General features: G+C 42.6%; 1 protein-coding gene across 1 annotated transcript in view; it reads left to right on the top strand.

Annotated features, from left to right (window-relative positions):
- The first annotated feature begins 1,356 nt into the window (after positions 1–1,356).
- Positions 1,357–13,734, top strand: part of dgkq (diacylglycerol kinase theta) — a 25,744-nt gene continuing 13,366 nt past the window's right edge. Inside the window, exons 1-7 of the mRNA XM_015373287.1 lie at positions 1,357–2,417; positions 4,576–4,655; positions 7,036–7,135; positions 9,654–9,739; positions 10,969–11,094; positions 11,270–11,423; positions 12,269–12,337. Of these exons, the coding sequence (XP_015228773.1) occupies positions 2,195–2,417; positions 4,576–4,655; positions 7,036–7,135; positions 9,654–9,739; positions 10,969–11,094; positions 11,270–11,423; positions 12,269–12,337 (838 nt within the window). The 5' untranslated portion in view covers positions 1,357–2,194. The remainder of the gene's footprint in view (positions 2,418–4,575; positions 4,656–7,035; positions 7,136–9,653; positions 9,740–10,968; positions 11,095–11,269; positions 11,424–12,268; positions 12,338–13,734) is intronic.

Genomic DNA, 13,734 nt, shown 5'->3' on the forward strand with positions numbered 1-13,734 from the left:
GAAATAATATAAAGTTATCTAATTTGAAAAGAAAAGGGAGGGGGAAAAAATTTAACAGTCACCTTCTAGTATATAATAGGACACAATATAATGGAGGAGTGTTGGCCTAGTGGTTAGAGCAGTGCGCTTTTGCTCTGAGAAGGTTGTAAGTTCCAGTTCGCTTTGAGTTAATGAGCAAGACCATTAACCCCTGAATGCTTCCCGGGCGCCAAACAATGGCAGCCCGCTGCTGAGATGGGTCAAAATGCAGAGAACGAATTTCCCCATTCTGGGCAGAGGCTTAGCCAGAAATTTTAATAAGGGTGGCCAGGCAAAACCAATGTATACTGAGGTTTGGCCGAAAGCGGATAGGCACCAAAACCTCACGATTAATCTACATTTTCCCAACAGGAAAATTAATGAGCACAGCATCCATATTATCTAAATAAAGACAAACTATACTTTCCCACAGCCTTTGCTAACAAATAGACAAATATATTCATAAATCTGTGCTTTCTAGATAAAAGGTATAGTGGAAACAATTCTGTTCATTTTCATTACTTATATTATTTTATCAGCAATCATTCTGCATAAAATTTATATTTACAAGTAGGGCCTACTAATATCTACATAAATTGACTATTTTTATGAAAATAGTTACTAATCTATGATTTCACTGAAAGACTCCCAGATGACTTGCAGAGACAGCATTTTCTCTTTACCCCATAAAACACAAAATCTATTTCTGCTTGAATTCTGTACTCATCATCTTTAATGTTAGTATATTGATGTGCATAATTAACCACAGTGTTTTTGTTATCAAGTAATTGCTAATATATAAAAAAAATAAAATGTTTTGAATATTGCACGTGAGAGTGCTACTGCTGCCACCATCTGTATTAGAGGGAAAAATTGTAGGGGTGGCCACAGATTGGCTAAGGCCCTGGCCCCCCATCTAGCTCCACCCCTGGTGGGACAGTAAAGGGATTTACATTATATAATAGAGGCAGCTTAAGAAAATGATAATGATGTTTCAGTTAACATTTTATAAGGAGACACCAGGAATTATTTCTTTCTCAGGGGTTTTTGTAGCTGGCACAGACCCAGCACATTCATCTTAAACGCGAAGATACACACATCAGTGGTGATGTTGAGTTATATGATAAATGAACTGCAGAAGAAGAGCAGAGAAATCGGTAAAAAAAAAAAAAGGTCAAAAAGAACTATTGGAAATATTTAGTGTTAGGAAGCTCATTGATGACGCGCAGATAAGGGAGGAAGGGAAGGAGGAGAGGAAAGGAGATGAAGTTGAGGGAGGAGGAGATGATGATGATGATGATGATGATGATGATGATGAAGCAGAAGGAGGAGGAGTAAATCAGTGTTTAGTGACTCGGACGCGGAAGAAGAATCGGCCTTTTAAAAAAAGCAGAAAAGCCGAATGAAAGAAGCTTGTTCCTCAGACGGAGCGACCACCGGTTGAACCTCCTCCGCCTCCCGCGGCCTGCCTGCTCCTTCTCCCCGGGGCTTACACTGTTTCTTCCGGTTCTGCTACGACTGACTTCCCGCTGCAAGGCGGGAGCAGACCGTCTCACAGGCTCCATAGCTCCGCAGACCCCCGCTGTTTGCAGCTTTATTGGATCGATCTGTCATCTTTTATTCAGGCCGCCTGCTGAACGCGGAGCTGCGGCAGAGAGCGGCGGGCGGCGCCGCTGGGTGGCACCGCTGTCTCCGGGCGGAGGGGCTGCTGCTAAACAGACTCATTCCACTGTGGATCCTAATCTTCCTGTTTCCAGTCGGCTTCTATGTGCTGTGTGTCGGGGGGCTGGTCGTTAGCCCACCGGTTCGGAGGGATCCTCCACCCGGAGAGCCGCTGGCCCCAGCCGGGGAGATGGCTTCTAATCGGGGGAAGAAAAGCACGGATTCCATTTAAAAGCAATTCATTTATGTTAACATTTGAAGCTTGATGATGTTTGGATGATTTTTTTTTTTTTTTTGGAACCTGGATAATTAGCTCCATAGGAGGGGCGAACTCTCCAGACCCTCCCCGAGCACAGCGCCCCTTCCCCGGGCTGCACTGACGTGTCCAGCCCGCTGGGATGACTGAAGCCTGGGGCTCATTTTCCTAAAACTCCCACCATTCTACCTCATAAGCCGGCTTCACTGCGCACATTTTTGTTGTCCGTGTTTTAAAGAGGAGGGCTGGTTTGCGGACATGGCCGAGTCGAACCGCTCCAGCGGTCCGGCGAACCCCGATGCGGACAACGGCCGGCTGGTGAGTCCGGCCGCCGTGAAGAAGAAGGTGCATCAGCCTCCGGGGCCGAGGCAGAAGTACCAGAGCTCCGGCCACTGCTTCAAGAAAGTCACCCTGACCAAACCGACCTTCTGCCACAGCTGCAGCGACTTCGTGTGGGGGCTGATCGGCTTCCTATGCGAAGGTGAGCCCACATCCTTCTAGCGTGGGAAAGAGCCTGGCAGACAGCCCTGAGGGTAAACAGTTAAAAGGGATTCTAGGTTTTCCAGCAGCTCTGATCCCAACCTCATCAACATCTGCATCTCTTCCATCATCCAACCTTTACCTTCATCATCCCTCATTCTCAGCTTATGCATATTCTTTTTCATTTTCCTTATCATTTCCTTACACTCTGCATGTAAACACCTTCTCCACTCTGCCCAGTAACACAGCTCCTTTATTGGGTTTATTTTTTCCAGGAGGTGTAAACTGTCTCCATAAAGTCGTGATGTACTTGCTCTGGTTGGCATGACAACAGGAGGTTTGGATGGATGTGTGTGTGTGTGTGTGTGTCCATCAGCTTTGTGAGAAGCTGTACAACACACCAAGCAGCTCCGTGTCCTGGAAAGGCTCTGGCTGCACGATTACATAATGTTTCTCCTTTAAGCTGTAACTTGGATTAAGTGAGAGCTGCGATGTCATTGAAGGGCTTCGTCTGCCGCCGTGATGCAGCGGGTGGTTCTCCTCGGGTTCTGATCCAAATAAAACAGTAGAGGATGGACAGAAGCGGAAAGCAGGCCAGTTTTTGTTCAGCGTATAAACATCATTCAGGTAGAATAGATTTGTATTAGAACTTTCCTCTGGTTCTGCCCAAGTAGATCATCTCCACCTATTTGAACAGGGATTAATCGTGGAGTTTGTTGGCATTATGAAGTATTCAAAGAGTGACAGGTTCTGACCTCAGGCTGGAATTTGGAGCATTCACCTCTGGCATGAAGCTCAAGTCCTAACAGGCTGATGGACAGAGAGAGAGACTTTGTCGACCAGCTTCACATATTCAGATCAAACACAGACTCATTTAGGTCTGGACTTTGACTAGACCCTTCCAAATGATGAATCCGCTCTGATCCAAACCACCTTTAGTGTATCTGAGTGGCATCTCAGAGTAGTTCTCCTGCTGAAAGATCAACTTTCACCCCCATCGTGGGTCTATCAGGTTTTTTTCCAGAATGAAGCTGGATTTCAGCTCCATCCTAGGTTTAGAAGGTCAGCTTTGATGATTGGAAACATTAACACTGACCCTCTTGTCCCTGTTGAAGTAAAGTATCCCCACAGCATGGTGCTGCCACAGTCATGCTTTCTAGAGGGGATGAAGTGTTGCTTGTCCTCACCTGATCCGATTGTTTTACGTCAGCTGTGGATCTCTGCAGCTGCCTCAGAGCTGTTTCCGTCCGTCTAGGTGGACGTCCATGCCTCGGTAGGTCAGCAGGTCCATCCTTTCCATGTTCAGATGATGGGTTGGACAGAGATGTTCTAAGTTTGGGATTTATTTTTAGAACCTAGCACCGTTTCAAATTGAACCAAACCTTCCCTGATCCGTCTGCTGGGTTCCTTTGTCTCCATGATGCATGTTGGTCTATGATCTTCTACAAAGAACCTCTGAGGTCAGAAACAGAACTCCTGTAGGTTTTAATATAAATGCATTCTGTTCTATTGGATTTTATTTACTGGTATTAGAGTAAAAGGGGGCTTCATAGTGTGTGATTGTTCCTGGAACCCAGAACCCTTTTTTTTTTTATTATAGTCCCAATATTTGCATCCATCTTTAAGGAAAACATTCAAATTCATTAATTCAGAGCAGATTACTGATTAAACCGATACGACCTGCAGAGCACAGCGGAGGGTGGTGCTCATCAGATGGACTTCGCTGCCTTCACTCCCTGCAGAGGTTAGATTAGGATCTGTGAGCGCTTTTTGTCGCCTTAACGGTTCGGTTTTCTCATACATGCAGTTTCAGTTGGCCTGTCGCTGTATTTCACTTTTTATAAAGTGGCCCCTTCTGCGTTGCTTTCAGTTTCAGTGAGATGTTTATCAGCAGGAAACATTGCTGCGAGCTGTTAGAAAGTTAGAGGGGAAAAAAATGTTGAATGACTGAGACTGCAGAGAGGAGATGAGTCGGAGCGAGGCATGAACAGCCGTTCCAAAACATCTCCTTTCCCTTTTCTAAATACTAGCAGGTGTCATCCTGAGTCAACCGCAGAGCCAGAGGACTCAGAGACTCTGAATGAAGAAATGTTTGATTACAAATTGAAGCACCTCATGTTGCAGGAACCTTCACCCTGCTGTGTCTCTCTCCTCCTCAGTGTGTAACTTCATGTGTCATGAGAAATGCCTGAAGACGCTCCGTGTGGTCTGCACCAGCATGAGTCCTTCTCAGGTTCAGGTGAGTCACAAGCAGGCTGATCCTACAGGGTCATCAAACCCTAAACATTGTTGCTCAATGAGCTCCAAGGAGCGTTGCTCCATCTTTATTCAGGAGAATAGGGTTCCCACCGTTTAACATGTCGACCCCTTCATGATCCGGTCCACTTTTTGTTTGTTTTTCCTACTATAGAGATGAAAACCTATTGTGTTCCAGATGATTTGGAAAAAGGACTCTTTGGACAGCCAGACCAGCTTAGATGGGTTGGACATTGGATGTTAGACCTTCTTACTAGAGAGCTTCGGCTCTAATCCCCAATGGATTCTGGGATGCATGTAGATTGTTTAGTTTTTTGTTTCCATTGGATGTTTTTTTAGTCCAGGAACAAAATAAAAATCAAAGTTTCTTCTCATGGCAGCAGACTGAGAACATTTAGAACCATTTAGTCCCCTTCACCCAGCAGGATACAACCTGCCTTAACAAGCCTTTCTAGTGATTCTCTCTTAGGAAAAATCCCTCAGCGGGTCGAATCAGAATGTAAACCTCCTCTAGATTTCTGTACTTTGACACCAAAACATTAGGGTTGTCACGATACTAAACTTTTCAACTCGATACTGATACTAAGTAAAATATTCGATACTCGATGTCATTTTCGATACCACAAGGATAAAAACAAAGACTCCAAAATTTAACAGAATTTTTTTTATTAATAAACAAAATACAATAAATAGATAAATAAATACAATAAACAATATTTTGAGGTTTTTTGCTGTGCACAATATTAAGCAAGCTTGATAAAAAACGTACAAAATTAAAATTAAGTGTTCCTTCCTTGGCTATGCTTTGCACACATAAAAATGACGCTAGCAAAACCGGTTAAGAAACAAAAATAATTCTCAGCAGCTGCACCTCTTATTACAAAAAAAGAGTCTGAAACTGAAAAGTGCACAGAATTATTCACACAGTGTTCAGAAAGTGCATTTTCCTCAAATTTGCGCATAAGATGAATGACTGTTTAGGTGCCACTGGTAGTAGCACTGTATCGATACTTTTGAAAATGAGTATTGTATCCGGATACAACGTTTCAGTGTCGATACTTTTTTGAGTATCGATACTTTTGACAACCCTACAAAACATCCTAAAAATACGTTGAAACGACTAGAAAAATGTGGACCTTTGAAAAAACAGACATCAGCTCAGGGACACGGAGAGGTTTTACATGCAGAAATTAATTTTAGATTTTAATATTAAAGATTTGATCGATAACTTATCGATACTTTTGACAACCCTACAAGGGAACAATACAATACTGATCCCCCCCATCAAACCCAATAAGGAGCTGTTCATCCCGCTGCAGCCGGTTAACTGGTACCAAATCTTTTACAGTAGAGGAACTGGAAACTGATCTGAATTGATTTAATTCAGACACTTTCAAGGTTTTCCAGGGTAAACTTTGACTAGGTCACTTCAAAGCTTTGTGGGTGTGTTTTTTTTTTCTCATTTCTTGCCATTCTGCAGTGAACTTCAGACTGTACTTTGGGTCCTTCATTCTGTAGCAGGACCAAACTGAACTAGAACTTGGAACCTTCTGCTGGAGAGCAGAGTCCTCCTGGTTCTGAAGCAGCAAAGCAACCCAGACCATCACTCTACCACCACCATGTCTGACTGTAGCCATAGGCTACAGTCAGACAAGGTGGTGGTAGAGTGATGGTCTAGAAGGTGCCTGTTTGATTTTCTGGTTCAGAAATGCTCTTAGTTTTACCCTAGATGTAACCGGACACAGAGATTCCAGAGTGGTCCGCTCTGTTTCCATCAGTCCACAGAATATCATCCTAGAAATCTTGAGGATCATCAACATGTTTCGTGCTCAGGACTTTGTGTTTTTGGGGTCAGCAGTGGTTCTGGTCTTAAACCCCTCCCATGTCTGTTTGTGCCCACCCCAACTATCCCTCTTATTGTTGAGTCATGTCCTCTGACCTTTACGTGCCATTGATGAGGTCCTGGAGTAATTTTGGTAGGCTAACTTCTCCTTAGAAGGTTCTCTATTCCAGGTTCTGATTCTATTTCACAGAAGTCCGAAGCCTTAGAATTGGATCTAAAACGCTGTCCTGACTGATGATTGGGATGTTGTTTTTTGATTCTGTAGCGTGGGGTCGGATGTGCTGCTGGTTGAGATATTTTAGCCTACTTCATGCTGTCTGATGAGATCTGCTTCAGTGACATCTTGATGTTTCTGAGCTGGTAGTGATGGATTCTGGGTGTGGAGAGTAAACAGTTAATTTATGGTTTAATTAGGGTGTTTTACTCAGCTTACGGTCTATGTGTTTACCAGGCAGCCCATCAGCAGTGGTTTCCCTTATTTGCTTAAATGTTTAAAATCTTTGTCTGCTGCCCCCTACAGGTGCCCGTTGCTCACTGCTTTGGTCCAGCTGGCCAGAAGAAACATTTCTGCTGCGTCTGCAGGAAGCAGACAGAGGGAAGCAAGGCGCTGCGCTGTGAAGGTGCGACCAGTTCAACCTGCAGCATCACTACCAGTCAGACCAGTTTAACCTGCAGCCTGCAGGGAGTCTTTCACATGTTGAACCAGTAGGATTACTTGACAGCTTTGATGGGAATAAAAAGCATTGATTGTTGCCGGTCTGAGATGATTCCCTCTGAGTTAAGCAGGGGGGTTGTCCTGCTAACCTGGTCCAGTTCTCAGTTTGACCAAGTCTTGGCAAACACTCAGGCTTTGTTTGGACCTTTAGGGTAGTCCTGGTGCTTTCTGGAGCTCTGCTGTTTTCTAATCGTTTCTTGATCAGAGCTTCAAAAAACCTGCAAAGCTATGAGTCAAAAACACGCTAGAATTTCAGAACGTGGGATTAACCTATTCAGTAGTAGAAAGCCTTTATTCTGAATCAATGTAATCTGCTTTGCTCCATTCAGGAGTTGGTTTCAGATCAAGTGATATCAATCAGTTATATCAATCAGTCAATTTCAGAGTAAACACAAACATATAAGACGCCCTAATCAATGAAGCGCAAAAATCATGATCCATCATGGCAAGGGGAGGAAATAAGAAGCGTTAAAGTGTGGATTGTTTAAAAATAGAGTTTTAGATATTAATGATGCCATATGGAGATTTCAAGAACATAATAAACAAGAATGCAAAACTGTTCATCTGGCAAAATTTGGAGATTTAATATGGCATAGACCAGTTAATGCATGAGTGGGATTTGATTAGGGCTGCAACTCACAATTGATTTGCAAATCGATTATCTGTCGATTATTTTTTTCGATTAATTAATTGATAATCGGATAGCCAGGTTCCTTAAAGAAGATTTTTTACTAAATAAAACCAGGGGAACCTCAAACTTTTCCACTTGAGGAGTCCTAGATGGAGCTTTTTTACAGAAAAAAATGTTTTTTTAAATCTTAAATGCAAAATGTCTATATATATATTTTTTATTTTGTTTTTTTTACTCCTCTAAGTGGGTTCTTCTTTCAGCTAAAGACAGGTTTTTTTTGAGTCTCTATACTCCAAATACCGTTTAATCGCTTACTGAATAATCCAAAATTTTCCTCAATATTACCGTACCTTCTATCCATCCATTTTCTGTCATGCTTATCCCAACCCTGTCCACTGCGTCACTGAGCAGCCCCAATATGACCTTATTTAACATAAAATAAGTGTCTGTGTGTGCAGTATGCCTCTAGTATCTTCCCTGAAAGTGGAAAAAGGACAGCAGTAAATCAAGATGAAATAAAAAAAATGCAGTTTAAATGTAACCTACTGAATTACCCTGCCTCTGTTTGTCTTATTCAATAAATATAGTTGATATGTACAAAGTTAGACCTTAGTTTGTGACTAAATATAAATAAGGGCAGACATCAGGCTGAAATTGATATTTTTTCTGTCTCCCTGTGAAATAGCTGGAAAAGGTTTATTTACCAGAAGAGATGAAAACATGTTTAATGAAAAAAAAGAGAACCTAAAAAAAATACTACAAAATAAAAGCTGATTTATTTAGTGAAGGAACAGTGAATGTGAATACATGTGAATGTGCTTCCAGTTATGCCTGGAAATACAAGAATATATGAATAGAGGTCTGTGGATTTTTCTTTTTTTTTTGTCTTGTTGATTTTTAACAGGAAACACCTCAAAATTGTTTTTGTATAGGGGGTAGTTTAATTACTCTACGATTCTCAATTATGATCTTTTCTTACACCAAAGCTCAGTTGCATAATATAATTGAACAAAAACTAAACCATTCAATGTATAAAGAGAAAAAAGATTTCATGGCAGCTTCCCGCTGGATGTGAAACAGCAGGACGAGACTTTGCAGAAGTTGTGATCGAGCTGATGGGCATCTGAGCTGTATGCTAACAGTTTAATGCTGACATTTGAACAGCATAAGAGCAAAGTGCAGCACAAAGACCTTGTTATGTCATATAAGGGATATTTGGCTGACATATTACTGAGATAATTACTGACTCTGGAGAAAAGGATCTGTGCTTTAACATTTATGAATCCACATTAAAAATGCATTGAATCATGCGGAGCATACTGAGCATTTGCTTTTCAACATCTACAGGCTCCTGCGGTAAAAGACAAACCATTTCTGACTCTATTCTCATGTCTGATCTCAGCTGAAATGTGCAACAGACTGAGGATATCTTCAGGAAATTCTGCCAGCAACCAGACTTGTTTAAAGGAGTGACTTGGGGTTTATCTTGTCTCAGGATAACAGATGTCCAGCTTTCTGAAACCCAAATCCTGGTTATGGAGGGATTTATCTCAAATTTATTGTGACTCCTAACCTATCCCACTTTCTGAAACGGGGCCCAGCAGATATGTAAAAACCTCCAAAATACACATCATGCTGCTAGAAAGAAATGTTCAATAAATAAGAGTTAAATAAGAATATTTCAAGACTATCTGAGAAATGAAACCAGAAATGTTTAATTTTTATTTCTCAGACCTTTGTTTTCAGGCTCTGTTTGTCCTTTCTGATTGAGAAGCTGTCTCCTGTGTTTCAGTGTGCGAGCTGCACGTCCACGCTGACTGTGCTTCCTTCAGCTGTGCCGACTGTCGCTGCTGTCACCTGGACAGGAACCTGCAGCAGGTAAACCAGGCTATTTGTTCTTCCATCTCTTGTAAAAACGCTCTTGAACTGGAGCAGGCAACTGGTTTGTTCAGGAGAAGACAGACAGGAGTCATCAGAAACTTCCATCTAAATAAAGTATCTCTCAGGTTTTAGATGTCTTGTGGTTTGGTGAGAGTCTCCTGTTAGTCTACAGATTACATCCTGCAACAGAATCAGATGTCAGATTGAGTTCCGGATTGATCGGTGCCTCGGATGGACCGGCTCTCATGGATTAGAATCAGCAGCCCGCAGTGGATCATGTGGGTTGGACTGAAAACCAGTTCAGCAGCTTTATGACTGGCAGGAAACCAGCAGCTGAACCGTCACAGATGGGGTCAGATCTGCTTGAAGTCCATCAATAAGTGACGAAGGCTGTGGAGACAGGTTTTTAGTTTAGTTCTTCATGAAAAATATTGTTAACATCAGTGAATTAAAAAAAAGAAGTCATTCTCAACAATCTCTTCAATAGAACCGTTTTACCTCTGATTCAGAAAGTATTTTCTCCCTTATTTATATATATATATATAATTTCATTATTTTTTTTCCCCTCAATGTTCATGTAGGAGGTTAGAGTGGTTTTGACCCGGTTAAATATTTAGAACCTTCAGGCGTGTCTCCTTCTGGTGGGAGACATTCTTATTCACTCCCTATTAGGGCTGGGCAATTAATAGCGTTTGCAATATAGTTGCAATTTAACAAAACACAATTTTCAATAGCAGAAGCCCCGATTTTTAATCACACTATATTTAAAAAGAGTAAGAAACTAAATCTCTCCCTCCAGCCCTGGACTGAAAGCCTGGGGCGAAACATCTTCAAAAATGATATACAAACTTGGGGTTAGTACAAAGGAAAATAGAAATAAAATCACAATTTTGGTTAAAAATGATCACATTTTCGATTTTCGGAAAAAGAATACTGCCTGGACCTATTGGTTCTGTTTAAGACGTTGGATCTCCTTTATAATATAAAACCATGCATGTGGACTTGAGAACGTTCTAAAGCACCTGTATCAACCGCATTCAGATCCTTCCTGTAGTTCTCATGAAGCGAATAGCTGCAGTCTGCCCTGAAAAAGCTTGCCATGGCAACCAGTGACAAACCATCTTTCAACATGGCCACCACATTCATTTCACTTAAAGTTCTCCTTTTATTCTTTGCTGTCCGGCAATTTAAGCCCTAAACAGGTTCTGTTTTTCCACCCTCAACAGAACATGTTCCACCACCACTGGAGGGAGGGGAACCAGGCATCGGCGGCGAAGTGTGAAGTTTGTCGCCGTTCCTGTGGCTCGTCCGAAGCCCTGTCGGGGATGAGGTGTGAGTGGTGCGGGATTACGGTGAGAATCATATCTCTGCAGGTCTACTGAGGGTCTAAGTTCAGAACCTGGAGCTTTAAGTCCACAGCTTCTTGACTTTGCATCTTTTCTATGTTGTTTCTGTATTAGAACAGGTCTCAGTTAATCCTGTCCTCTGTGTGTGCATTTGGTTAACGAGTTGCTGTGTCACCTGCAGTGCCATGCGGCGTGTTACCGCCTGGTCTCTCCAGAATGCAACCTGGGACGTCTGCGCAACATGTTGCTGCATCCCTCCATTGTCTGCCTCGACTCCAGGAACTTCAGCAAAATGCACTGTTACCGGATCATGGAGAGCTGCAATCAAGAGCTGGGTATGTGGACACAACAAGACACACATGTGGGTTACGTACATGAGGCAGGAGGGGATATTAGGACATATAGAGACAGACATTAAAGAAACATGTGACACATGGCAGACACAGAGATATTAGTGGATAGAGAAGAGACACATTCGGACAGCATCACTGATTGGACCTGCAGCTAAATTGCAATAACCCAATGGCAAGGTTAATTGTTCTATCAAGCTCAGAGGGGAGGAGCTTCGTGAGATCAACAGAACAATCTGTCACTGTCGGTTTCCGGGTCCGACCGCTTCCTGCGATGCTACTGGAAGAAGTAAGAAGCCACAAACGCTGCCCTGGCTTCCTGACAACCACTCTGCTGATCTGAGCTGTTAGAAACTCTTTTAAATTCTGCAGCAATTCACAACACTGCACAAAGTCGACTCATCCATACCATACAGATAGACTGGTTAAAAGTTTTCTATCTGAGGAAACCGAGCAGATTGCATCAAGTCACTGACTTGTGCAATATACTCCCCCTGCATGTGCATTAAAGCACTGTCTTGCAGCAATCCCTCATACCAAGCATGCATGTAAAACCATGGAGAGGAATACAGGTACTTTCTGTATGGGAGAATGTGTTGGTAGAGGAGCTGCTCCATCCTGGAAAGAAACAGTTTCTTGGTCAGCAGGATGAGTTGGTTACTGCGTGAAATGTTTAAGTTGCTCCTAAAATAGCCGGTATGCTCCAAGCTAGAACCGGTCCATGCTAAATCTGGCTTTCCGGACAAAACCTGCTGATCAGGATTTTTTACGTCTTAAGCGTTTCCAGTTATTTCTCGACTGACACGTTCTCCTTCACTGTTTTCTGTCAGATAATGCAGATGAAGCCGATTCACCTGCTGCCGCGTCAAAAGATGCTCCGCCTGCAGCGCCTGAAACCGGTAAATTCAAGTCATCTCATTTCTATCACAGTCATTCTGGAATCCAGTATGTTTCATCACTGCTTCATATGAACTAGACACTGATGCATCTAATGGATAGATAGACGGATCACTGTGGGGTACCCAACCCACTCACTGATGTTGCAAACATGAAAATGTTTTAATAAGAGCTCACTCTAAAACCTCAGAGCTTCCTGAACAAGTGTCTGTTTTACTTTCTTCTTAATCTCATCCACATTCAATGAAAAAGTGAGCCTCTCATCCATGTGCCTACCAAGAACTTGAAGATCCTGAACAGAAAGGTCAGAAATAGACCAGGACTGAATGGGAATCGGTTGACCTTCAAAAAGCTCTTTGGTCTTTTCAACATTGATAAACAGGAAATGTTGCTTCAATCACTGTTCAACCGTAGGTACTTGAGCCACATAGCCACAATTGACGTTATTGAGAGAAAACCCACCGCAGCTTTATCGTCATGGCACTGAAAGAGTTCAACATTGCTATCCCCCATGTAGTGCACAAGCATGAACCATGATTTCAACAGACACTGCTCCATTCATGTGACGTCTTTTGGGTCAGGCCATCAAAGAGTCTCTGAATCAGTGGACAGCTTTCCCAACAACTCATCTATTGAAGTCAGAGGTCCGGTCATTGAATATTAGTCGAGCAGACGCAGTCTTCTGCTTTAGATAAACCGCCACCATGTCTATGAGAGTCAGAGTTGTGTCCAATAACTCTTACAGGGCCCAGTGTAAAATGCTTAGTAATTGTTCTCTCCATACAGTTTTAGACATTTAAAGGCAGCGCTGTAGGGAACCGCCTCACGGGGCGGGGGGCCCTTGCAGCCATAAGAACCCGCCGACGGCAGCTTTCTGCGGCATGCATGGCCTCAGTAAATCGTTTCCCCTGTCAGAGTGTAAGTGGTAGGAAGTCATTCAAAGCCCTAAAACCAGAGTGATTTGATGCAGTGCAGATGTTTGACCAAATTTGAAGAGCAGAACGGTGGAGACCATGTTGAGCTGAGCAGAACACACTTTAAAGCATGTTCACCCAAACCGTCAAAGCCAGAGCCACAGACATCTGAATAGGTTGGTATTTGGTCACCTTTGCACAGACAGGAAAAAAATGATCCTGTAACATCGGTGGCGTTAAAGCGATTGTTGAAAATGTTGAGTTTATTTACAAATCAGAGACTCTTAGCCATGCATTGTTTTTAGGCCAGCCCTTTATTGTATTCATTGACCAGTTTTACCTGTGTGAAACCTGCATTCTGCCATGTTATAAAGACTGGCTTTACTTTATGCTTCTTGGATCTTAACTCCCTCCATTTGTTGAGGGATCAATTTTCATCCAGTCTCTCAAAGGCAGCATGTTTTTCATAAACACACAGCTCTAAC

The sequence above is a fragment of the Cyprinodon variegatus genome, unplaced genomic scaffold (assembly GCF_000732505.1).
Source record: "Cyprinodon variegatus isolate N-32 unplaced genomic scaffold, C_variegatus-1.0 Scaffold84, whole genome shotgun sequence".
NCBI lineage: Eukaryota > Metazoa > Chordata > Actinopteri > Cyprinodontiformes > Cyprinodontidae > Cyprinodon > Cyprinodon variegatus.